Genomic DNA, 26,687 nt, shown 5'->3' with positions numbered 1-26,687 from the left:
ATGTGCTGGTGCAGCCTTTTTAAAGTGCAGTTTCAAAAAGATCATTTTTCTCCCAACATCCAAAGTTTGTGAGAGCACAAAATCCATAATTTTACACTGCCTTATGAGCAGCAACTTGCAGAAATCTCAACACTCTGTGAACATAATTAGACATTTCTTTGGTCTTTAAATAAAACATAAGTGATGGATATTATATAATCTATTCCAGCTTATAAAGCTCAAGGGAGATTGAAAAATAGTTTAATATATCTCTAATTAATAAGTATAGAACAGACCAGCTTAACAGTTGCTTAGAAGCGTGAATAGGGTGCACATACTCTGAGAGTACGCTTCATAAGCAACTAGCTGCCTGCCCACATTGTGGTGGCATACCGCTTGCTTTTAGCATCAAGAGCTGACTTTGCATCAAGCCTGTAGTGGATATGGTGCTTCGGGAGAAGCTACCACCCATCACTAGAGGTCGAACTCTGTTACCACTCACTATAAATGCAAATGTGTAAGTTAAAATTGGAGCGGAGTTGATTTCTACATCGCCATCAGCAGCAAAGCAGGTTTCATGAGAGCAAGTGGAAGCCTTCAGTCAGCTGTCGTATTTTCCCGCATCACAAGTGCATCTCATTTAAACTAAGCACAACAGACGAAAACGATGTTCACCCACACTCTCAGTTCGCCATGCGATATCACAGCACTGCCATCAGGTTTTCAACACCGTGCACTTGACACAGCTTTATGCATGCAGAGCGACCGCAGGAGGTGCTACTTGCTGGGGCAAGGAGCATGTTGTGTATAGAGGGCGCTATTTCATCACGAGCACAACCTACTGTCATCTGTATATAAACATCGTCATGAGAATAAACGGGGGTCATTTGGTGGCACGCGCCGCCCCGGAATCTTATCTCTCCTGGGCACCGACGCGCGGCGTCACCACATACTGGCACAGTCGACAGACCTGCGGCTTGACATTTGGCCATCTCGACTACAGGATTGCGGCTAGTCACGCGCGGGAGGCGTGTCAGGCGATGGATTCGTTTGCGCTACCGCCAGTGGGCCTTTTCCTGGAAGTACCTAGACAACCGCCTGTACCATGGCACCAATGGAAGGAGGACTTCGAAAATTTTCTACAAGCAACCGGACTCGACGAGAAATCGCAGGTACGGAAGAGGGCCATTCTATTGCAATGCCTAGGCGTTGAAGGCCGTCGGGTTTTCCGCACGCTTACTCCGGGACCGGTCACGAGCAAAGCTTCTGCGGACGTTAACCAAGAAGCGCTCGCCTTGCTGGAACGCCATTTCACAAGCGCTGTGAATGTTCTTGTTGAGCGTCGCCGATTCACGCTGCGGCGACAACTTCCAGACGAACCGATACGGGACTACGTCACTGCTCTCCGGCAACTGGCGAAGAATTGCGACTTTGGTGATTTTCTTGAGACAGCTTTGCGTGATAAGGTTGTGGATGGCATTCGAAGTGTAGAACTGCGACAGAAGCTGTTACTGAAAGGGTCGACGATTACGTTGGATCAGGCCGTTGACATCCTGCGGGCGTACGAAGAGGCGGTAGACAGTGCTCGACTGTATGAAGACGGTTACGACGCTTACCCGGTCCAGCGAGTGACGGAGGCAAGAGGTCAGCCGCTGAGGGGCGGTTCTTCGTCGGCCTCGGTGCGCAAGTGCTACCGATGCGGCTCAGCAGGACACTTAGCCAACTCGCGGGAATGCAAGGCGCGAGGGAAGCGTTGTGCATGGTGCCACAAGATAGGGCATTTCCAAGTAGTGTGTGAAAGTCGCGGAGAAGCAGAAGTGCGCGCTATTCGAGATGAAGACTGCACAGAGGTGTTGGGCGTGCTGACAGTGACGCAGGTGAAATGGGGGATTTTGGCCGTTGATGTGTGCATCGAGGACGAATTAGTCCAGCTGCTGGTAGACACGGGCTCAGCTGTGTCCATTTTACCTCACATCTATACCAAGAAAAGTTCGCCTGCCGGTTTGACTTGGGTCCTGCTGTAGCGACGCTGCGGGACTTCTCTGGCCAAACAATTCCGGTCATGGGGTGTTTTGTGGCCAAGACGGTGTACGGGAGTGTATCTGCCAACGTTTGTTTTCACGTGGTTCCGCAGGGCATGGCATTGTTGGGTTTAGATGCAGTCAAGCAGCCGCGGTTGCGCATTGATAGAGCATCTTTGGCATGTTCGCAGATGACTGTGAGCACCGAGTCGCTGCCCCCAGAATTATGCGAGTTTTCTTCCCTTTTCTCTGATAAATTGGGTTTGGCAAAAGACTTTGTGCATGAAGTGAAGCTGCGCGCCGATGTGAAGCCCGTGGCAGCGAATGTTCGGCGCCTGCCCTTGGCACTCAGAGAACAAGTTTCTAATGAGTTAGCAAGACTGGAACAGGAAGGCATCATAAAGCGTGTAAACGCGTCACAGTGGGTGTCGCCGATAGTTGTAGTGAAGAAAAAGGATGGAAGGATCCGCCTCTGCGTAGATTTGTGGGAAGCAAACAAAGCAGTGGTGGCTGATGGATTTCCACTGCCTCATACTGAGGAACTTTTGAACGAGCTGAATGGGGCAGCATGGTTTTCAAAATTAGACTTGGCATCCGCATACTACCAAGTGGAGCTGGCTGAAGGCAGTCGAGAAATAACGTTCGTGACGCATGAAGGGCTGTTCCGTTTCCGCAGAGTATGTTTTGGCCTCGCTTCGGCCCTTGCTGCATTTCAGCGGATGATGCAGGAGATATTGAAGGGTTGTAATGGCGCTCTGTTCTATATTGATGACATCATTGTCTTCGGCAGGACAAAGGGGGAACACACCAACCACTTGCGTGAGGTATTGCGACGTATTGCTAAAGCCGGCTTGCAATAAAACAAGAAATGTGTGTTTGAAGTGCAAGAACTGTCATTTTTGGGCCACCATGTCAGTGCTGAAGGGCTCAGGCCCCTCAAGTCGAAAGTTGAGGCGATTCTTCACGCGCAGCCACCGACTGATGTGGTTCGTCTGCGTTCTTTTTTGGGACTTCTTGGCTATTATTCTCGCTTCATTCCACATTACGCAGAGGAAGTGGAGCCATTGCGGCGGCTTCTTCGCAAGGGACAGGAGTTCTGCTGGGACCAGAGTGCGGAAGACAGTTTCTGCAAGGCCAAGTCGCTGCTGGCATCGTGCGGCACTGTGGCCATGTTCGACAGCGCGCTACCGGTACAGGTGACTGCTGATGCTTCAGCCTACGGGTTAGGGGCTGTGTTGCAACAAGTTGTTGATGGGGAGTCACGCACGGTGGCATTCGCGTCCAGGACCTTGTCACCACAAGAGCGCAAGTATTCTACCGGAGAACGGGAAGCATTAGCGTGCCTATGGGCTTGCGAGCATTGGCATGTGTATTTGTGGGGCCGAAAATTTATTTTAAGGACTGACCATCAGGCGCTAGTGACCTTGCTATCCAGCAATGGCACAGGTCGGCGTCCCCTTCGAATTGAAAGGTGGTGTGCAAGACTCATGCAGTATAACTTCTCCGTACAGTACACAAAGGGAGAAACCAATGTGGTGGCTGATGCACTATCCCGGTTGCCCGTGCCATCAATGGAAGGTGAGCCTTTGGAGGAGGTAGTTGCTGCAATATCAAGTGTCGTTATGAAAAATCAGCTACAGGAAGCAACACAGAATGACCCACTGCTGCAACAAGTGATGCAGCATGTCGTATCTGGGTGGCCAGAAAAAAAGGAGCTCGCAGGAAAACTGTTGTTGTTCGCACGCATTCGGGATGAACTGTCTGTTGTGGAGGGGTTGTTGTTTCATGCAGAGCGTATAGTGCCTCCAGCAGATCTCACATCCAAGTTTGTTGCATTTGCTCATGAATCTCATCCGGGCATTGTCAGAACAAAGCAACGGCTACGAGAGTTGTACTGGTGGCCCAGGATGGATGACGATGTGGAAAATGCCATCAGGAACTGTGCAGTTTGTAAAGCCGCAGATAAGTCTGCAAAAACTATGACAGCACCATTGCAGCCAGTAGAATGGCCTGAGAAGCCATGGCATAAGTTAGGAATAGATATTGTGGGGCCAATGGAACGTGCACCGCCTGACTGCAGGTTTGCAGTAACAATCGTGGATTATCACAGCAAGTGGCCTGAAGTGGTTTTTGTTTCATCTATAACCGCACAGTCAGTAGTTAAGGTCTTGCTAGAGCTTTTTGCACGGGAAGGGTACCCAGGAAGTGTGGTCACAGACAATGGCCGTCAATTCATGTCCACATACTTTCAGGAATTTTTAAAGACCAGGGGTATTGACCATTCTGTGACATCATTGTATTACCCTCAGTGCAATGGCCAGGTCGAAAGGTTTAATCGCGTTCTGAAGGAGTACCTGCAGACTGCGTCACTGGAGCGCAGGCCATTGAAGGAAGCCATCTTGGAGTACCTGAGTGTCTACAGGGCTACACCACACGCCACAACAGGGGTGTCTCCAGCATTCTTGCTACACGGAAGGAGACCTCGTACTCGCTTAGATGTGGTTGGCCTTCCAGGAGAAGGATTCTTCGATGAGCCAGTGGCGCACATGGCAGACTTACACCAGCGGGTCAAGAACCGGCAACAGCAAGTGAAAAGCTACACGGATGAGAAACGGGGTGCCAGAGATTCCACCATCAACGTGGGGGATTTTGTGAAGGTACGACGAGGTTTCGGCTTAAAAAGCGAGCAGAAGTTTTCCTTGCCCCTGGAGGTGAAGAAGCGTATAGGCAGGAATTCATTTTTGCTGGCAGATGGGAAGAAATGGAATGCGTCGAAGTTGTCAGTAGTTGCCCAGGGAGGTCAACAAGATGCACCGCTGTTGGTTGAGAAAGTGAAGGGGCATCGTGCTGTAGCAGTCGGGTTGGAGATGGATGTGCCTTACTTCGAGTCTCCTGCAGGCCTTGATACTCGGGACATGGCTTTGGCAACAGCAGACACTGCAACATCGGGTGATGATCGTCAGGAGTCTGTGCAGGATGCGGCAGAGGCAGACACACTGCATGAAGAACTTTCTCAGACTTCTGGTGCAGAGTGTGTTGTGCTTGATGGGCAGCAAATGGAACATTCTCAACAGCAAGGAACCACTGGGCGGACGGAAAATGTGGCTGCAGGGGTGCCGCGTAGATCTCAGCGACAACGGACAGTGCCCACGTGGTACCGGGATTATGTAACCTAAATATACTAGTTAGTGTTCTGGTTTGTTTCGTTTTGCCTGCCTGCAGCAATCTTGAGTTTTAGCATGCATTTTTGTTGTTTATCCAAGGGGGGAAAGATGTTGTGTAGAGAGGGCGCTATTTCATCACGAGCACAACCTACTGTCACCTGTATATAAACATTGTCATGAGAATAAACGGGGGTCATTTGGTGGCACGCGCCGCCCCGGAATCTTATCTCTCCTGGGCACCGACGCGCGGCGTCACCACAGAGCACTCTGCAGCGTATCAGATATTCTGCTGTGCTGAAGGGTGATGTCTGATAAACGTGAACGGCATTGCAGCGATGTATTATGGCATTTTCTAGGAAACAGTGTGACAGTTTGATAACTTTACAAATGTTTTTTTGACATAAGCCACCAACTGATTTTCCGGATCCTCAAGGGGCCGAAAAAGCATCTGGAAAACCAAGCAGTCTAAAAAAAACATCATTTTATTTATTGAGTGGTTTTAAAAACTGATCAAATCAATCTTTTCCTATGTCAGTCTCCTCATTCTCACAGCCAGTTTCCTCTCCGTTGCGGCGGGAATGGAGCAGGGGAAAACCAAAACCACATAATGGTTGGAGCAGTGCGACATTCAAACAGAAAGAGGTGCGAGACATGGAACCATGGAGCAGTGGCCCACGGTGCAGGCTGCCAATTTCCGAGAGTAACAGATCCATTAACTCGTCACAGCTAGCGGTGCCTGCTATTGAGAGTATCCGTATTTACTTGCAAGCCCACTCGCGTAATGAATCCTCCCCCCCCCCCCTTTTGTTCTGCTTAGAATTCGAAAATAAAATTTAGGTCTTAACGCATCCCATTTCACGCCGTCACAGCTCGCACCGCATTTCTTGGCAACGTGCCAAGATGCCATGCAGCCATCACATCAGTTTGTATACTAATGTGGAAGCTGGGGCTAGTTGGTGGCCCAAAAAGAGAAAAACATTAAAAGGAAAAGCTAGTAAAAAAAAACATCGTCAAAACGTTTCACCTGCTAGCAGTAAGAAACATGATTTCTTTGTGGGATAAAGGAACCCATGGTGCTCATGATTATTTACTAGATAAGATGTTAAATGCCTCAGTCACCTCTCTTGTGAGCTTCTCTGTGTGATGACAGATGACTTCACATTCATCGAATTCTGAATGGCAATGGGAACATTTCCTGGAATGAGCCGCTGAGTGGCCTTTGACACCGTTCTTTACATCGTTCTCGACATCAGGTTCTTTACATCAGATTTACATTGGGTAAATGGGCAGGTATCTAAATGGCTGGTTGCGTGAGCATGAAAACTATGTGAAGAACTGTTTCAAAGGCCACTTAGGCGACTCATTCCAGGAAATGTTCCCATTAATTGGCGTCCAGAATTCGATGAATGTGAAGTCATCTGTCATCACACAGACAAGCTCACAAGAGAGGTGACTGAGGCATTTAACATAGTATCTAGCAAAGACTCAAACATTAGCACACCATCGGTTCTTTTATCCGACAAAGAAATCAGGTTTCTTACTGCTAGCAGGAAAACCATTTTGACAGTAAGTTTCTCTGACTATCTTCTCCTTTTCATGTTTTTCTCTTGTTGTTTGTGGTTGATGCGTGGCTCACCTAGGAAAATATGGGCTTCTGCGCCGTGACTTGTCAGTTGTAAGTCAGCACCCATGTGTGTTTCATTGTGTCCCCTTCTCGTCTGCATCCATTGTGCTGTATCAAAAACTACAGTGTGTATCTTTTGACGTTAGCTCTAGTTGTAGGGGCGGGAAGAGGGGAGGGAACTTTCCTTTGTGACAGCGCCCTTGATAGGAGTGCGAGCAGTGACTTGCTAGGCCTGCAAGCCTGGTTTTCAGTACGTTCGCTTTATCATGCGATGATTGGGGCGAGTGTTGTCCACTGCCACAAAGTCATTGGAATGCTTGACTGAAGGAAATTCCTTTTGAAGTGAACGATGCGAAAAGCCGGAGCCATGATCACAGCTTACCCCGTGCTTCCATTGATGACTGATGGGTGGAGGGATGGACGACTCTGGGAAAAAAAGGAGAAATCTCAAGTTCTTCCTGCTTAATAAACCCTCCCTACAAACTGGCGACATTTTTTTTTTGTCTCAAAATAAAATCTGAAGTGGAGTTTTGTTCATAAATCGGAACAGTTAAAATCTATAAGCCTCTTTCGAAAATAGGATCCAGGTAGAACGAGAGGACGAAGATGGTTTACAGGTACGAATAAACAAGGGTAAAGGGGGTACACCTCAGTTCGCAGATCAAGCCAACGTTTCGACAAGTGGACTTCGTCTGGGCAAAGCGATTATCACTGGCAGGGGTTTAAATACGCTTTTGCTTCGGAAGAAGAAAAGCTGGGGAGGGGGAAAGTGGGTGAGAAGAAAGTAGTACTAGGTCAAGGAGTGTGGAGGGGGAGGATGGGCTAGAAGAAAGTAGGTCATGGAGTAAAAAAAAATGTTTTCTTCAGTATGTATTTCTCAGCCTGGAACTCCTGTGGTGTGAAAAAGAAATAGTAGTGGCAGTACCAGGAAAACCTACAATACCGGGTAGATGATCAGTCACCACTTAAGGGGGACATGGGTCTTCTGGACCAAAAAAATCGCGAAAAAATCACTTTTTAGAAAATGTAATTTTTCGAAATCAGTGGCTATCCACCCACCTATTTTCGAAATTTCTTGCATCAAAGATCGATATTTTAATCTGAATAGCAATTTATAGAACCGAAGTCGCTCTAATTTCACCTGAAATTCGTGGAAAAAAAAACTGCAATATTCCATGACGCGTATTGCTCGTTCTATGCGCGGCACCGCATCCATCTTGGTCTGATTTGAAAGAGCCGCCTTTTAGCTGCAATTTCCCACCTCTCCTGTTCCCTGTAGGCTCACGGCCGGTCTCAATGCGCGTGCTCCCTCCCTTACGGCCTGAGAAGGCGCCGAGGGGACAATGCATTTTTTTCTGCGCTTCGCCACCGCTGGTCTCCGCGAAAGGGCGCTGCGAGCCAACTCTAACCACGGCCGGTCTCGAGGGAGAGTGCGCTTCTCTTCTCTTACGGCTTCACCAATGGGCTCTGTTTCCACCGCCCTCCGCGCCTCGGTGGGGTCGCCACCTCCCCACTGCTGCACCTCTGCTACCGCCGTTCACGCGCAAGGGAAACGCGCGCTCGCTCTTCGCTCCGCCCGCTTCAGTTGCAACTGACAGGTCCTGACATTTCACCCCTTATGGCTTATACAAAGACGCCGTAATCAGCGTCTATGATTTATCGTGTACGAGGAATAAAATATAGTCAACACCGCTCACGCGCGCGCGCACCTTCGTCAGTGCGGCAGAGCGCGGTCGAATGAAGCTGGTACACTTACTTCAACATTTTTTGCCCCTAGCTTTTGTACAGAAATAAATTTATCAGGCTATGCAGTGTTCCTTCAAAAGCTATAAGCAGGTGTAGCGCGACCTGACGTGAGTGCATAGCAAACTGTTGGCTGGAGATTCTGTCAACCGCTTCTGTTTTCGTTTAGAGCAAAGAGGCACCGGCGAAAATTCATGGCGCATCTCAGATTCAGAGTAACGAACAAAATTTACGCATATAGTTAAAATTGCAGTTGTCTAGTGGAGTGAGCTGTTCTAGCTGCGACCAAAACAAATCAGTCGGTTGAAAGACAGAATATGTATATGTAGTCTCTAGACTGATGCACGTACGTGTATAACCGACGTAGTCGGTTAAATACATAGATAAACAACAACTTTTAATCAAGGAAATGGGCATGAACAGTTATGCTTAATTGAGTAGAGCGGCAAACAATAAAAAAATTGTCCTTCAAAGTTATGCATTAATTGTACTACATATTCATCAATTCATCTAAACGTGACCTGCGGCTAGAAAATTCAGTCTCAATCTTCCTGGCCGGTGTGTTCATATAGGTAGCTGGCCTGTCATTCCTGTCTGTCACTTTCTTGGCATAATTGACAAGAAGGATTCTGATAATTTTTTCAGATATCAAAGAAGCAGACCTTTTAGGCTATTAATTCCTTCAGGGCAACTCAGCAATGGCAAATTCTCAGTTGCGCTGCTTGAATCAGGATTTGAAGTACTTCGAGAGCATTTGTGTGTGGTAGAGGCACGAGTTTCTCTTTTTTTTTTAAGGAAACCTTGTTCAATAGGGAAATAAACTCTGGTTTCGAATAATGTAGTCCACTATAATTCTTGTTCTCGTAGAAGCTAGAGTGTACATATGGGGCAGCTTCTTTCGCTAGTTTCAAGATAGATAGCGCAACGTCACACCCGATGTCACTGATTAACTTATCAATGTATCCACCGACGTAAGCTAAACCGGAATATGTGACAGTAATGGGATGACATGAGATGCCACCACAATTCCTTCATTTCCTCGGTTACTGATTGTCGCCGACCAGATATGACTTCTTCGGCATTGACGAAAACTGCCTTGATTTTGCTCCAAGATGAAACGTCCGTCTTGATAATGTGGCCAAGTGCCGCTGTTACGGCCCTCGCATTTAGCCGGTCGTTCTCTCCGCACATTAGCCTTACTTTCCCTAAGAGAGCCTCAATGAGGCCACTATCGAGTTTCCTGGTGAGGACGGAGCCGACACCTTTCCCTAGGAGGTATTCTACCACTTGTACAGTAGATTCGTGATGAACAGCATTTCTTGAAATGTTTCTTCAGTGAAAGTTTCCTTCTTTAACACTTTAGAAGTTTCTTGTATGCTTTCAATATAGCAAGTGAACTCGTTTGTCAGCCACTGCAATCGAGTATCACCAGCTGCGTCATATATCAGCCTCTTTTTACCGCTTCCAGCACAAGTGGTGTCATATGAATATCAAACCATTTCTTTATTGTTTTCATAATAAGCATAATATGTAAAATTTCATTAAAATAGCATATATTTGCAAAATAAAATAATGTGTAAATACAACACATTTGCTAACATATAAATGATAATATTGAAAACTCAACCTGACAGTCTTTACTTTGACTGTTACAGTCGTGCCTCGTTAATATGAACACTGGTTCCCGACTAAAACTGTCCATAAAGCGAGTCATCCATAACAATGAGTCATGAATAAAAACAAAAGGATTTTATTGAGAAAAAAGAATTGTAATTAATCACTGCTTTTGTACATAACGGTGTGCACTGGACTCAAAATTTCACAGAACACCGGCAATTTTGAGTGTATTATCCTTGTTATTGTTGTCTACTAATACTTTATATCATGCAAGCATTATTCAACTTACATTACATTTTTATGAAATTATTTTCATCTTCGGTGCTATATATGGATGGTTTCGAATCTAATGCTGAAAGACGGTTTTGCTGTTGCAGACGAGTTGCTGTAATGTTAGCCTTGAAGAGCTTCGATGTGATCGTTGCTCATTGTTTTTTTTTTTGTTTTTTTTTTGCTATTTTTGTGCAGGCTCGGGGAAAATTCGGATTAAAATAGACAACAGTAGCTACCATGCCGCATTAAATGTCATATGCTTGTCGAACGTTTGCTGAGCGACAGTGTTTATTATATAAAGACACGGTGTAGTACGCTGACGACATGTCGCTGCAGCATGTACCTGCTGTGTCCTTTCATTTCGGGCTGCACTTACCACGAAACAAGCGAGTGACAGCGCGAAACCATGCAAAAGCCACCCGCCGCCGCTGAAGCAGACGCGGAGCGAACAGTGAGCAGGTCGCGCCCCTTGCGGCGGTGGAGAGCGTAACTCAAGGAGAAAAGTTCCCATTGTTCCCGCGGCGATTGAGAAGGCCGTAAGAAAGAGCGTGCGCTCTCCCTCGAGACCGGCCGTGCTCTAACCCATGCTAGGGTTGCTGCGGCGGCGTCGGAGCACGTTTTGAGAAGCAAGTCGGCGCGCACGTGTGCCCATTTTTTTGCGTGTTGGTTTTGCCGCTGTGTGCGTGAACGAAAAGTTTCCTGTGTGGTTCAAGCTTTTAGCGCCCTGCTGAGAAGATCACGTTTCTCAGTAAGTTTTTGCCTCAGACTTTTCATGGGTACTCGCCTCAAAAACTTGTGAAGTGAAGCTGCGCGTGTTGGTGGCTATGGTGTACTGTTGTGTGCCGCTTTGTCAGTCGCGATCCGGGAAGACTCCCGGTGTGTCGTTTCATCAGTTTCCAGTTCACCAGGAAATGGCAAAGAAACATTTCTCGGGAAAATCTCATCATTAATGACAGATCACCGTCGACTACAGTATGTAGCAAGCACTTTTTGGAGAGTGACTACGTAAGTGACCGCAAGATAAGAAAACTGGTTCCCGGAGCAGTGCCAACTGTATTTGAAGGATATCCTTCTTACCTAGCACCCAGTGCGAAAAAAGTGCGTAGAACCCCAAAAGTTTGAGACACTGCTCCTTCTGGGAAACCATTAAAACGAAAGGCAGAGCCAGAATGCGAGGGTGCAGTGCTAGAGTCGCCGGAGCGTGAGACTAAGCAGAGAGCTACCATAGGCACTCAAACAACAAACAACGATGCACAACGAGCAAGTCGATACCTTTTAATGATATCTAGGCTGCGTTCGCAGGTAGCGTACTGTCGCTCCAACTGCTCAAAAGCACAGCAGCAATTAGAAGCAGAGAGGAAGGTGATCTCATATCGAAACGACAGACGTTACTCAGCTCTGAAAAATATTGCTTCAGACGCGGAAAAGGGGGAGAAAAAGGCTGTTTTCCTGCTTCACCAAGCTGACGGCTACCAGAGGAAATTACAGTCTTATCCCGAAGAAGTGATCAGAGAGTGTATCATATGGCGCTTTCTTTCTCTAAAAGGCTATGATCATGCCCGTACCAATGCGCTGACACTGCCACATAAGTGCACACTGCAGCGCTATGTCGATCCCAACTCAACTTCTTCAGGAATGAGTGGTGCCATGAAAGAAAGGTTGGTTCACGAGGCTTCTTTTCTCAGCCACAAACAGCACATGCATTTGCCAAAATACACTTTCAAGTACCCACATTGACTGTGCCGGCCATTAAGAGGAAAATAAATGGTTGCTAACGCTGGTTTCTCACTCATATATCTTGCTTCACTTTTACTCATGTCAGTCGCAAATGATCCAACTGTGCCAGGTGATACTATGCAGTGTTTTCAGATCCACGTACTAGCCCCCACTTGCACGTTGTGACTGCATAAGACACGGTTGTCATGTTCTTGCTCAACGCGGTGGGAGTGGCCGTTCAACAACTCTATGCAAATGTCGCAAACAGTGCGCGCATTGAGACCGGCCGTGGTAGTCTATGGGGTGCCGCGAAATAAACAAAAAAGAAAACGTCACATTTCTAGCGCTATTGGCTGTCGGAGCGCATGTGATCGGAGGGCGCCATCTCATTGGTGGAGCTAGCTGGCAGTGTCTGCTCGACGCTCGATGTACCCGCAACGCAGCAGAGATGGTTGGTTGGTTCACAGGAAGGGAAAGGCGCAGTATCTGTCACACTTGCTCTGTGGACACCTGAACCGCGCTGTAAGGGAAGGGAAGGATGGTGGGAGTGAAAGTGGAAAGAGAGAAAGGGGAGCCGTAGTGGAGGGGCTACGGAGTAATTTCGACCACCTGGGGATCTTTAACGTGCGCTGACATCGCACAGCACACGGGCACCACTTCGTTTCGCCTCCATCGAAGCGCAGGTCGGGTTCGAACCCGGGAACTCCGGCACAGTAGTCGGGCGTCTTACCACTGCGCCACCCCGGCGGGGCCAACGCAGCAGAGACGCGACGCGTTTTGTTGTGTGACTGTGGTGACAACGATGCCTGGTTCAGTGCGCGAAGTCCATTCCCGGCATACATTTGGGAGGCTAAGGAAGAAGTCGCTAATCGAGATTATGAAGACACCCTGCTCCGACTGTGCGTGCCGAAAATGACCTCGCGCCGAGCGATAGAGTCGGCGAGGCTGCGGAAGTAGGCCTAGCAGGCTCATCGGCTCGGGAAGCTGCTGGCGGCAGCACCCGCATTCGCCGCAATACAGTGATGCTGCAGCCCTCAGATGTCGGCCAAAAGACGATAAAAACGAAATAAAAGCTTCAAGATTTCGCCTCAACTCCGGCAACGAAGCGGAAGACTGGTTGTTTACCTGACAACAGCGCAGCGGCATGTCCCCTCGACGAGGCAAGCTTCGCCGCTCTACAGTTCGTTGCAACTAGTGAGCTGTAAAACGTGCGGCGGCGATGTGGAATTCGAAAAAGGTGAGCGAGAATATGGCCTCGCCTTTAAACTTGTGCTTCGGTGTTTGAACTGCGGAGAGACATCGTTTGCATGGAGTTCGCCGTGGGTATGTGCGGAGGGTGCGAAGCAAAAAATTAATCCGTTCGTCGTAAATATGCTCGTTGCTTGTGCCATACAGAGCACTGGGAACCAGCAGACAGCTCTGAACGATATATTTTCGACGATGAACATTTCTCGACGCGGTCTCCATGCAAAAACCTGGTAAGATTACGTCAAGAAGAAACTGATGCCTGCAGCGAATCGTGCAGCCGAACAAGTGGCTCAAGAGTGTGCGTGGTCGTCAGTGCGAGAACTGTACAACGAGCTAGACCTTGGTAACGCTGGAATCATCGCCGTATAGTACGACGAAACGTGGATGACGCGTGGCCACACATCCCACATAGACATGGGGACCGTCATCGAGCTTTTCACTGGTCTTGTGCTCGATTATGTTGTCTTGAGCAACTTCTGTGCCGGCTGCGAACGAGGTCCGAAAGAAGGTGACCCATTTTATCAGTCTTGGAAGGCTGGGCACTTATGCAAAAAATTAACTCAGAAAAACGTATGGGAACAGCCCTGCGGACTTTGTTGTAAAATCACCAAGATAATGAAAATCTTGTAGGCAAGGGCAGACATACGGGAAGCCTTGTAACAAAATTGAGCTCATATTATGCCTGGGCTTTAAAAGCGTTAGGAGCAGCCCTGCGGACTTTGTTGTATAAGGTGTTGCACAATTAGGAGGCGCGATGTTGAATGCTTCTCCCAGCTAAACCGTGGAATCCTCGCATTTCAAATTTTTCACAGAAAGGGAATTTTGTCGCTAGTACTTTGTTTGGGGTACTTACAACAACTCAAACCTTCTGCCAAAACGTTCGCCCCTTCTTTTTCCTGCTACAGAGTTGTAAGCAGCATGAGGTGGCGCCACCAATACCATCGCTGGGGCAGCGGTTCGTCTGGCGTCATCGCCGCCGCATAAGATGGGAACATCTGACTATTTTGATCGAATCAGGCAAGTACCCCAAACAAATTTGGTATTAAAAAATACTAGCGACAAAATACCTTTTCTGTGCAAAATTTGAACTGCGAGGATTCCACGGTTTAGCTGGGAGAAGCATTCTACATCACGCCTTTAATTGTGCAATGCGCTGTAAAAGCGCAAAGGTAATGAAAATCTTAGAGGCAAGGGCAGACTGACGGGAAGCCTTGTGACAAAATTGAGCTCATATTATGCCTGGGCTTTAAAATCGCACAATGGGGATGTAGAGCCAACCCAGAAGGCAGTGATGGCCGCTTATCATCACATTACATCCACTGATGAGATGTCCAACCACAGCCTGTGTCCATTGGGACCGGACTCATGGTGCATACAGAATGCGGCGGCAGCCCGAGGAGAGCCTACACTGATCACATTACATCCACTGATGAGGTGTCTAACCACAGCCTGTGCCCATTGAGACCGGACTCGTGGTGCATACAGAATGCGGCGGCAGCCAGAGGGGAGCCTACTCCAAAGCACCGCTACAATCTTCCACCTCATGTTTCAAAAGCGTTGCTTCCTGTTTTGAGCGGCTATCCGAAAAGAAGCTCTTGGAGCGTTGCCATAGAGGTAAAACACAAAATAGCACTGAGAGAGTGCACTCCTTGATATGGGGCCAAGAAGCGCCACGCATCACTATATACTGTTGAAGTTGTCGTGGCTGAGGCAGTGATGCGATTTAATGCCGGCAGCAAGAGAACATCTTCAGCAATACTGAAGGAACTTTGCCTCAGTGCCAATGCAAAGGTTGCAAAAAGAATGGCAGGGAAGGATGGGCGCCGAGAGCAAAAATGTGCTCGAAAACATGCCATCGCTGAAAACCTCCAAGGAGTGCTCAAGAAGCGGCACCTGGACACCAGCAGGCAAAAAGATTACATTCCTGGTGGCTACTAGCCATTTCTTATTGTAAATATCTCTAGTGCAACTGTAAATATCTGTTAAACTGTCCCCTGTTTGTTTTTTTGTACTTTTCTCAAAACTCAAATTCTTGACTACTGTCGATTTTGCGGTCTTGATATCTCTGCAACCAAGTCACATAGAGCTGAAATTCTTTTTGCAATGGGAAGCTGAAAGTATGCTGTGTTTAATGTTGGGAATAGATTTTTGAATTTTGGTTTTAAAAAAAATTATTTTGATTAATTTAGTGGTAATTAGTACAACCAATTTCGGTACTGAAGTTCATAAGGCCGTAAAATTACTATTAATTAACATATAAAAAAACTGCTTCCAACATATCATTCTTCACTCTTCTGGCTATCTAACTATGCCTTAAATTTAGTTTTTTAAATATCCATTATTTCAGAATTTAGGCTTCAAACAATGGAGAGGCAGTCAGGACAGTGCACACTACACTGATGCACTTCACCGTGACAGTTATCCTGCTACTGGTGACTCCATTATTGGGAAGGAAAAAGCAGCTGCTTCACACAGAAGGCGTACCAGCCAACTTGGCAGGCAGCATGTGAGCAAATAATGGTGCACTGCTTCATAGCAGACATCCACAACGCTGGTTTTGTGCTGACTTTTTCTGCTAGTTTAAACAGAGAAGGGAACAGGTGAAATGTGATCTTTGGCAAGGCAGCCGAATGCCAACGTATTCCACTTGCAGGGGTGACTGTGGATAGTGCAGCTGGTTCCCAACATGCGCCCTGTGTATGATGTGCCCCGTTTTCAGGTGGCTACAAGGGCTATGGCCTGGCCATGATGGTCGACCTCTTCTGTGGCGTGCTAAGTGGGACCCACTATGGAAGCAACATTCGCTCCTGGCTCAACGTCACAGACACTGCAGATCTGGTTCGTGTGGATCCTGGTTTGTTATGTCAAGGTTCAGTTGTTATTGTCGCAAAGCGTTGCTCAACTGGCAAGATGTTTTGATAAAGTTGAAAGCATATGCTCAGGGACAAGGGCCAAATGAAAGCTGTCACTCCACTCCCCCCTCCCTCCCCTTGAGGTTTTTTTGCACGGCAACTAGTATACGTTTGAGAGGCGATCTTATTTTGCTGAAGACTTCACCAATGTGTATGCCAAAAGAAAGGGGAATTCCTTTCGTTGCCTTGCATGATCTTTTTGCTATGGTTTCTGCACTGCTGAGGACGAGTGAGCCGTGGGTCACTTTTGTAGGCTTGTGTTACACGTATGCTTTAGGTCTTAGCTGTGTCAGAATCGGCTATAAAGTGTCGTGGCAATGAGCTCCTTCAATAAGATTGGGAAATGGGAGACATTCCACTGGCAACAGCCTGGTAGGAAAACTTTGAAAGAGCGCAAACACACACGACCACTAAAGACAAGAGACGAGTCTCGTCTCTTGTCTTTAGTGGTCGTGTGTGTTTGCGCTCTTTCAAAGTTTTCCAAATATGTACCAACTCGCCCAAAAAGAAGTGTTAATGAAGCCTGGTAGGCACAACCTTTCTTCCGAGGAATGTTCCACATACTGTGGTCAGTGTTGCTCGCCTCCTGTGTGGCCGAGCAAATAAAGGCTTGTATTGGGTGGAATTCCAGCATTGCCTACATTTCTTTATTTTTTGTGACCTGGCTCTATTTGCACCTCAGGACACAAGACTTAAGTCAGGTAGAACGAGAGGAAGAAGATGGTTTACATGGTATGAAGGAACACTGGACAAGGGTAAAGGGGGGATGCCTCAGTTTGCAGGTCGAGCCAACGTTTCGACAAGTGGACTTGTCTTCGTCTGGGCAAAGCGATCATCACTGGCAGGGATTTAAATATGCTTTTGCTTCCGAAGAAGAAAAGCTGGGAGGGGGAAAGTGGATGAGAAGAAAGTAGGTCATGGAGTGAAAAGATAAAATGTTTCTTCAGTATGTATTTCTCAACCTGGAACCAGGGATCCTGGGGCCTGCAAAAGAAATAAAAGCGGCAGTACCAGGAAAAACTACAATACCGGGTAGATGATTAGTCCACCTAAGCAGGTTTGGTGCAGATACACCTTCGTGCAAAGGGACAGGCTTTGCAAAAAGCCTTGATAAGATATATATCTCACGGGTACAATTCTTAAAACTTTCTGCAAAAGAAGGGGGGGGGGGGGGTGAGAAGGTCAAAGCAACAGAATAATAACCGCACAGTAAACCACAACTGAAATGCAAAAAAAGAAAAAAAACTTTAGTTATTCAAAACACTGCAAGTGGTAATTTGAGTACTCTGCCTTTGGCTATTCAACCTTGCAGATATGTCTTGACAGAAACCAATGATCTGAAGCCACAAACATGGGCATGGAGCAACACACATTGAAACTCTAGAACTATCAGAGCACAGGACAGAAACATGAAAAAAAAAAAAATCCTAGAACTAAGGAAGATACACACAACTAGAATTGCTGGCTAAAAATGCAGCTAAAAAAATGCTAAAAGTTGCAGCTTGGTGGATGTTAGTAGATTGCACTTTTTGACAATGATTTAACATGGATAAATCTGGTACATATAACATGCAAGAACACTATTGTGGTGGAGGTCATCTGGGCTACGTTTAGAAGAGAAATAACAAGGCGCGTAACATTAAGGTTGAAGGTCTGGGGTTGAGGTCAAAGTTCAAAGCTTCCTGGTTTTCTTATTTAACCCTTGAACTGATGTTTTATCCAGAGTGTGGCGCTCTGCACCTGTGTATTCAGTTATTTCAACTTTTGGTACAATTCAAGTGCTGCTTTATTTTCCTTTCCTCTCCCCCACACCACTACTGTAATGCACCTCAAAGCAGTTTGTTGGCATTTGACGATTTGACCGGGTAAAACGATAAAGACTCGGTATGTGCTGGGGTAGTGATTTCCACTCGGTAATTGGTTTGTAGGTGCAGGGGACCTGGGATGCCCGCACTAGGAACTTCCGCCACCATATTTCTGTAGGACTTGCCTAACATATTTATGGATTGCTGGAAAGTCTTGGAATTAGACGAACCTTAATTATGTTGCTCTGTGCAAGCCTCAGGGAGACAAGAGTTGATCCTGGCTCTTTTCAAGGCAGCAATAATGTGTCTCCAATGTTGGATTAATCTCTAGAAAGCAGCAACAGTTTAGAGGACATACATTTTTTTAAGGGTATGATGCAACAATACTAATTGCTCCTACTATGGGTGCATATACTTGTCTATCCACTTAATCACGTTTCACTTAATGTGTCCCTCTATCGTTTCGCACAAACACAAACTAGCACACAGTGGGAAGGTAGCAGATTAGGGGAAGGACCTTCCAACTTGGACATCTAGGGCCCTTTAACCAAGCTGTATGAATATCTCTGCGTGGCCTATGACCAGTGTGTCATAACTCGGGATTCAGGGTTGCCATAGAGTTTGATTCTCACCTTTTGCCACCACCTGCCAACTCGGCCATGTCAGGTTGTCTAGTGACGTCACACAACCTGACGATTGGTCAGTGCGTGGCCTTATCACCTGCCAACCACCACCTGCCAGAGCGATGGCCAAATTTTTTGCTCAGTGCTGATTCCAGGTTTTCTGGAGAATGGAAATTTTGATGCGGTTGTGTTAAAACTGCGATGATTTGCCCTGAGCAGGAATCCTTTACACGACCTAACTGACTAGCCATTCTAAGGAAATAAAATAAAAACAAATACGGTTGAAAACCTATATAAAATACGAGTTTTTTTTTTCATTCTTTTATGACGTTTCATGTCAGGTTTCCACCCCGTGTTATAAGCAGTTCCGAAAGATTTTCCGCCAGAGTTCACAATTCTGGTTTCGTTATTATTCAGCCCATCAGCATCAGGCTGCCAGTGTTAGGGGGCGCCACCTTAAGGTGGTGTGGGTTTCGACGCTTTTTGTTTAACCATAGCCACACTCACATCAAACTCGTGACCATGGCGCTGGCTGCACACAAGTGGCCAGAAGCAAAGAGAGTAAACCTTGCACGGTATTGCGACCGTGAATGCAGCACCACATTTGGTCCCTCATGGGCCTCTCCAGCTATGCTGGCCATGCCCTGCTGCCGGACGACAGATACTTGACCGGCATTTCCAAGCAGATCATAGGTCGCAATTTCGGAGAATGCATGGTATCAAATGCCTTCAGTGGCACCAAGGAAGAGCTACTAAGAAAAAGCTTGTCTACTGAGCTGTGACTTAGTAGACGACGACCCAGACGATGATTGCAAAACCCCTTAATCCGAGAATACTTCCTGCTAGAACAGACGCGCGCATGGCGCATGCTAACGAGCAGCTTCTGTGCTGTCGTCCCGTGCCTGTGTTGGAAGCCAAAAACTGGTCTAGAATGACCAGAGGACCGCATTTTCGCATTTACCACAGAAATTCTCTACTCGGGCGTGTCTCCGTAAGAAGTGGAGTCGGCTGTCACCGGCACATAGTCTTACTTGTTGCTATTTGACGCCCAGGTGCAGCGTGGTATTGGACGCGTGAGTGCTGGGCATGCATGCCTCGTGAGGTGACCGTGAAATGCAGGCTGAATAGATGTTTTTGTTAGCGTTCCTCACTCGCACTATAGGCAAAACACTTTTTTTCCATTTTTGCTATCCTCAAATCGCACCCCGTATTACGTGGAGTTTTTGCATTATGTTATGCTGGGTTCCGCAGCGAAAGTTGACTCCTTCGAGGGTGGCTAGCAGGCGCAGCTTTCATGCCATCCACAGCTGCTCAAACAACCGTGCAGCGACGAGGAAGCAAGAATGTGCCGGTAGCAGGGAGCAGAAGCGGAAACATGAGACGTGGCATACGCTCTTCCTGCCAAATCCACCAATTTTGGCGGGATCCAGGCGATTCTGGATCGACACCTGATCCCAATCTGCCATTGGAACAGACAGCTCTCGCTCCCATTCTGCCATTGGAATACAACATGCCCAAACGGAGCAGAAAAACTTGACCCGAGTCTGCCATTGGAATTTAACATAAGATTTAATTATGATGCTTGCTACCTTCTTATAATGCTATAGAATTCATCTATGTTACCAGCTATATCCTTATTGACAAGGAACCCTACTCCTTTTTCTTGTCTGTCCAGTAAACCTTGATAACATATAAATACCCGCCCTTCAGTACAGTATATGGCTCATTTGGCCTCCTAACCTCAATAATGTTGCCATGTAAGCGGAAAGGAATGTCATGTTTATTGAGCTCCTTCATGGCATGGGCAGCAGGGAATTATGCTCTTTTCGCAACACTGGCATGGGAGCGAAGGATCTTTGCAGGGCCGGATTAACAGTGACGATGGCCCGGTTCAAAAAAATTAAGAGGGCCCCCATAACCCATCTTTCCTCCTCCCCCAAACCCCCTCCTTACTCCTCCCACCCTGCCCCCTATTGTCATATTAGAGACTTGACGCATTCTACTATTTTCTGCAGAGAATAGAGGCCATATTTACTCGGGAAGAATCTGCGGACTGTTTATGAACACTCCTGAGCATACACTTTCCTGGTGAGCATGTGGACGGGCTGGCATATCTAGTCTGGGCTATTCTAGGAGATGACCAGACACACAACATCCTCCCTCAAAAATTAGAATTGGCATTCATGAAAAATAGCTTTCTGCAGTGTTTATTTTCTTGGCTAAATCGAGAGTGCAGGCTGCATGTGAGCGTAGAGTAAATAGATATGGGTCTTGTTCATAAGCTGTTTGTACATTCTTACCATTATTACGCTACCAATCATCTAGCAGTTTTGTGGATTCATCCAGCAAGACAAATTGAAGCTCGCCTCAAACAGTATTTCTACAAAAACTGCGATATTGTTTCATGTGCTGATATAATTGAGCAAATTTTGTTTATTACTCTAAAAGCTGTCGTAATACCGGAAGGTAAATCTTTTCGAACTGGTAGTGCCTCTAGAAAATGACATCGTTACTGAATTGGCACGAAATGAGTTTTAACAAGCTCAAATAATAAGTAATATATATCTTTATATTTATACAGATTGTCCATATTTACACAGCCAGTATATTTACGTTTCACACATAACTTCCACTTTTAAAACAGAAGGAAGAACTTCTGCATGTAGTATCACATACCTTTGCTGCTTTCAATTCACGAAATAAATTTAAATTTCACTAGATAGCGTATGCAGCTCGTGTCACTGAGAAGACACTGCCGCCGTAGATGCGTCTACAAAACGAAGCTTAAGCGCCCTCCTATTTTTTTCTTTTTTACAGAAGCAATATCTGCTTGCACAAAGAAGCACATATAAGTTAAAGTATTTCACAACAATTCAAGGTTTAAGTGGCACGTGAATTCGTCTAACATGTCTGCTGTTTTCATTCCACTCTTGAACAAATGAAGAAAAGTCTTCAAGTTTCTATAAGTGTTTTTTGAGCTTTTTGCTGGAAGAGTTTCATGATGATATCTTCAACGTTAGCTCGCCTGAGAATCTCGCATCTCCGCTTTCAGCAGCGGCAAATATCTGATTGCGTCTGCCAACTATAGCAGTCATAACCTCTAACTAATAATTTATCATTTTTGTCACAGCTTTCAGTGCTCACGCTCAAATTAATCAATCACACAACCGGCCTCAACAGCAGTAAAAGCAGAGGTCAGTTGGTTTACTAGCTGGTATGCGCTGGCTCCAATTTAAAAGTCTGCTAGAACCCATTGATTCTACTTGATCCTGACTGGGGTCCACTGAATTCTAGCTGGTAGGCACCTGGAACAAGTTAATGCCAATTCAGTACCAGTTGTGATCAGCTGAAATTAACTGAAAGTAGTTAGAACGAACTAAAACCTTTTGGATATTTTCTTTTTTTTATCTATTTGGGCGAATACAAAGTGTTTACTTTGGTGAAATATGAGGCTAGCTTGCTGGGATTATGCATACGATGTGACGAAAAGCTTTTGAAGCATTCGACATAGTAATTAATAAGGTGTAATTTGAAACATGGGATATTATGAAGAGGATCTTGCTTCTTGGGCTGCCATGTGTCTGCATGCAATAGTTTATATGCACGTTGAGCAATAATTTGTATGCACGTTGAGCTAGAAATGATCTTCGTGTTTCAAATTTTACCCCCCATCGGATACCCTCATGACAAGGGCCTTTAGAGGTTTCTTGAAACGGATAAATATTGTAATGTAGATACACGGATGTATTTACAGATATTTACAAAGGCATAGCTGACCAGACGAACAACTTCATGCTAGCGGTGCCCAGCACGAATCACACACACTTCGTTGCTCTCCACCTTCCACCTGCGAGCACATCACATGTCGTCATCGTCCCTTTTAAAATATAATCACCACTCACCTTTTATGCAAGTGTATCAGCAATGTGGCAAATGACTTAAATCGTGGCATAGTGAACAAGCTCACTGCTTAGCTCTTCTGTCTTGACTCTCACCTAATTATCTAGTAGATCCAAATGTGACATGTGTTGCCGCAGAAGATTGTTTATTGTTACCTGTAAAAATACTTTTCTTCTGGAATATGGAGGCCTGAATTCAAGCACCGTGGAAATGCATCACAGTGTGTGTCTCCCTGCATTGCAGACAATCTGAAATATGTAGGGCAGCTGCTTTGCATTGTGAAAAAGATCCAAACAATTGTTTTACTTTGCAGGGCCAATGCTTTGTTGCAATCAACCCTGCTGCATTTGCTCCGGGCTTTGAAGACAGAATGCAGGACCTCATGAACATGGCACGGTCTCAGGAGCCTGTAAGTGGTGTGGCCTGCAGTTTCAAAAAGAAAAAAGACTGTAAAACTGCAATTACAATAATGAAAAATAAAAAGAAATGGTGGCACAAAAAGTCCTTATTTATAAAAAATGCTTTCAAATAATATTTGTTGAAAACAATGAAAGATTTTTGAGCTCTTGTTTTTAAGCAATGAAGTTTCAGTTGCATTCATTTTAATAACCAGAAGCAGCTAAAGCTTGTCAGAACAAAGTGTGTTGACTGCAGATTTGTGTAAAAGTCGCCTGCAACCCTAGGACATGCATTGCTTGAGGTATTAGGACTGATATGGAAACCATTGATTGGTACATCGCCTAACTTCATGAGAAAAGGAGGTACGCTGCCCAAGCAGTGGGTCTATAGTAATATATTTTATATCGCATTTGGATATTCAAATCAGTACTGGTTATTGCACTTTATAGTGAGCAGTGGTAAAGATGAGTTTGGTGGCTGTTGTTACTACTGGGTTACATTCTCAGCGGGACATTCTATACATTATCCTTTAGAGTTTGGTTTCGTTTATGGATTTTAATGTTCCGAAGCAACTTAGGCTGTGAGAGGCGCTGCAGTGAAGGGCTCTGGAAATTTTTACCACCTAGGGTTCTTCTTTCTCCACTACGTCTCCTCTTTCTCTTTCCACTTTCACTCCCACCTTCCTTTCTTCCCTTACGGTGTGGTTCAGGTGTGCACAGAACATATGTGACAGATACTGCTTCCTTCCTTTCCTGTGAACAAATTATTTATTTGTATGAAACCTCTCTACTTACTGGTCAATACATTCCAGAATAACGCAATTTTCCAACTACTGTGTTCAAAGCCTTGAAAAATTATGGTCACATAATGCATTTAGCAATTGACCTCACATGTGCTAGCACACGAGCGGATCGGATCTTGGGAAGTGGGGCATAGGCTGAAGAGCAGCAGTAGTGCTACCCCTTTCTGACAGCTTTTCTGTGGGGCCCTGGTGGTAAAAGAGAGCATCAAAGGGCGACAACAAACCAATGTGAGGGGCTCATTTCTTCAGACGCACGTCATGGACAGGAAAAGCGCAGGGGCTTCTTCCCAATGCTTCTTGTGCACAGGGGCTAAACAACTACTGGATGTTACAGTTATATGAATCCCATAGAATGCTTCTCCCAGCTAAAGCACTGAGTCCTTTCGACATCAACCCTTGCAAAGAAAATATGTTTGGTTGGAGATATTGGCATATACCAAGTTTGTTTGGGGTACTTGCCTCATTCGATAAGGTGCTGGATATTTGCATCATCTGCCGCGATGGCAAAGCAAACCATGTTGCTGTCTCAGATATGGGACTGGTGCTATCATCTCATTGTGTCCCGGGCTCGAAAAGAATTATTGCATTATGCATGCACCACTTTACAAATTTAGTGCAATTTTGGCCATATTACAGTTCGAAGGTTTATGGATGAAACATGACGTCTTCAAGCCTTCCATAAGACAATTCCATTGGTTCAACTTACTTGGCTGAATTTTTAAGTGTTGCTGCAGGGTTGTAGGCCCGTTTCGAAGGCAGAGTACCTGGTGTCGAACCCATCATCATCTTTAGCTAAACTATACAGCCTCTCCGATATTCCTCCAATTAACCCGGCCCGGTGCTAGCTGCGTGCCACTTGACCCCTGTAAAATTTTTGACCTCATCTGCCCACCTAACTTTCTGTACCTCCTGCTATGCTTTCCTTCCCTTGACATCTAATTTGTTACCATAAGCGACCATCGGTTATGCTCTCTTGGCATTGCATGGCCAGCCCATGCCCATTTCTTCTTCTCAATTTCCATTAGAATCTCAATAACTCGATTTATTTCTCTGACCCATTCTGCATGCTTTCTATCGTTTAATGTTGCACGTAACAACTTTGGTTCTATAGCTCTCTGCATTATCCTCAGCTTAAGTAGAACCCTTTTCGTTAGCCTCCACATTTTAGCCCCATAGGTCAGTACAGGTAAGGTGCAACTGTTATATACTTCCCTCGTGAGCAATACTGGTAAGGTTTAATTATGATCTGTGAGTACTTGTCAAATGCGTTCCATCCCAATCCTATTCTCCTTGTTATTTCCCTTTCATGGTCTGGATCTGCAGTTACTACCTGTCCTAAATAGACATATTTGCCTACCACTTTCAGCTCTTTGATGCCTATTTTAAACTGCTGTTCCTTTCCCAGGTTGTTCAGCATTACCTTAGTCTTCTGCATGTTAATTCTTAACCCTGCCTTTGTGTTTTTTGTGTTTTTTCAGTCTGAATTTTAAAACATTTTTATGGGACAAGAAAATGCAGGCAATGCGCTTCTGAAGTCAGTCACTTTTTATCTTGATGTGACAACAAAAACTAATCAGAAAAGCATTTTTGAAGTTACGAATACCAAAGCATGACACTATATATTTTCTGCAAACTACAGAAAAGAGAAGTGGTTAATCCGGAAGTTGCAAACTATAGCAGTCGATTCGATTACTTTTTAAAACCCTCCCCCCCCCCCCCTCCGCCACCTTAAGTTGTTGGTCAAGCAGAACTTTATTCCTGTATCATGCAGAAAGTGCTGTTTGAACTCTTGCTCTCTCCCCTTTATCACAGGCAGACCCAAGTGTTCCAGTCCAGGTGCCAGGCGACCCCGAGAGGCGACACATGGCAAAATGTGATGCTGAAGGTGGCATCTGCTATCATGGCAGCCAGATACAGTTTGCGGTATGTGCTTCATGTGGCAGACACCATCAGCTGAATGCTGCAAACTCCGCATGTGCTTCTCTTTGGTTGCACTGAGTGTTGTCATAGCACTGATATCAAGGTTACGAGTATTCTGATTGGCTTGGGAATCCAGTATGTATGAACTGAATGTGTACATGTGCATTTTAGCTTGTAAACTGCAGATACGACATGGCAGACAATAGGGAGCTGGGGTGGAGCCCCATGTTTAGAAAACTTCTGAGATGTTCCTAATTTTTTCAACCTTTGATAGGATCTATGGGAGCACTTGGAAGAGGACAGAGAAAAAAAGAGAGTGAGGGAGCGAGTGTATGAATAAATGAATGAAGAGTTGCAGATCGTTTGATGCCCCTAATTCTCAAAGAGGATATGCAAAAAGGCAGAAAAAAATGACATGAGTAAAAACTGCAGTGGTATATAGTGAGAGAAAAAAAGGGGAGAAAAAAAGAAAAAAGCTGCTTTCTCAAGTTGGATAAAGTGAGCTAGTGTCTTGCTCTCAGGTTCCAGCTCAGTTCATGAATAATGCAATAAACACTCTATTTGCAATTATCCTTTTTCTGGAAGGCTATTTTATTGATTACTTTCATGTAACAACATCATTACGTGGTAGCCAGTAAAAGAACGATCCTTTGATCACGGGTGGCAATGGTATAGTTTATTGCTGATGGCTCGGCACATGTGCTGCTGCCCACACCATTGCATGTTATTAGTCATTAGTTCGTCACTATATTATTGTCACGTGGTTGTTTGGGCAAAAACTGCAAGGTTTTAATATGTGATTGCCCTGGATGTCACCGGTACGAGAGCCAAGAGCGGTCCAAAGCAGATCTTCAGCGTCTTCCATCGGGTACACGAGGCTCACAAATAGCAGTCGCCCAGTGGCTACTGTTAGAGACGCTGTAATATGTATTGTAAACACC

General features: G+C 45.7%; 1 protein-coding gene across 2 annotated transcripts in view; it reads left to right on the top strand.

Annotated features, from left to right (window-relative positions):
* The first annotated feature begins 772 nt into the window (after positions 1–772).
* Positions 773–26,687, top strand: part of LOC146180802 (uncharacterized) — a 34,564-nt gene continuing 8,649 nt past the window's right edge. The window contains exons 1-4 of one of the 2 annotated variants that reach the window (XM_084576147.1): positions 773–1,151; positions 16,105–16,223; positions 22,939–23,038; positions 25,643–25,749. In XM_084576147.1, the coding sequence (XP_084432273.1) occupies positions 1,085–1,151; positions 16,105–16,223; positions 22,939–23,038; positions 25,643–25,749 (393 nt within the window). In that variant the 5' untranslated portion in view covers positions 773–1,084. Of the gene's footprint in view, positions 1,152–16,104; positions 16,224–22,938; positions 23,039–25,638; positions 25,750–26,687 lie in introns of both variants that reach the window. The other variant, XM_084576146.1, reaches the window with a different exon arrangement.

This window comes from Amblyomma maculatum, chromosome 8 (assembly GCF_055883805.1).
Source record: "Amblyomma maculatum isolate TAMU_Amacu chromosome 8, ASM5588380v1, whole genome shotgun sequence".
Lineage (NCBI taxonomy): Eukaryota > Metazoa > Arthropoda > Arachnida > Ixodida > Ixodidae > Amblyomma > Amblyomma maculatum.
Note: the sequence above shows the minus strand (reverse complement) of the source record. Positions and strands in the feature narration are given on the sequence as shown.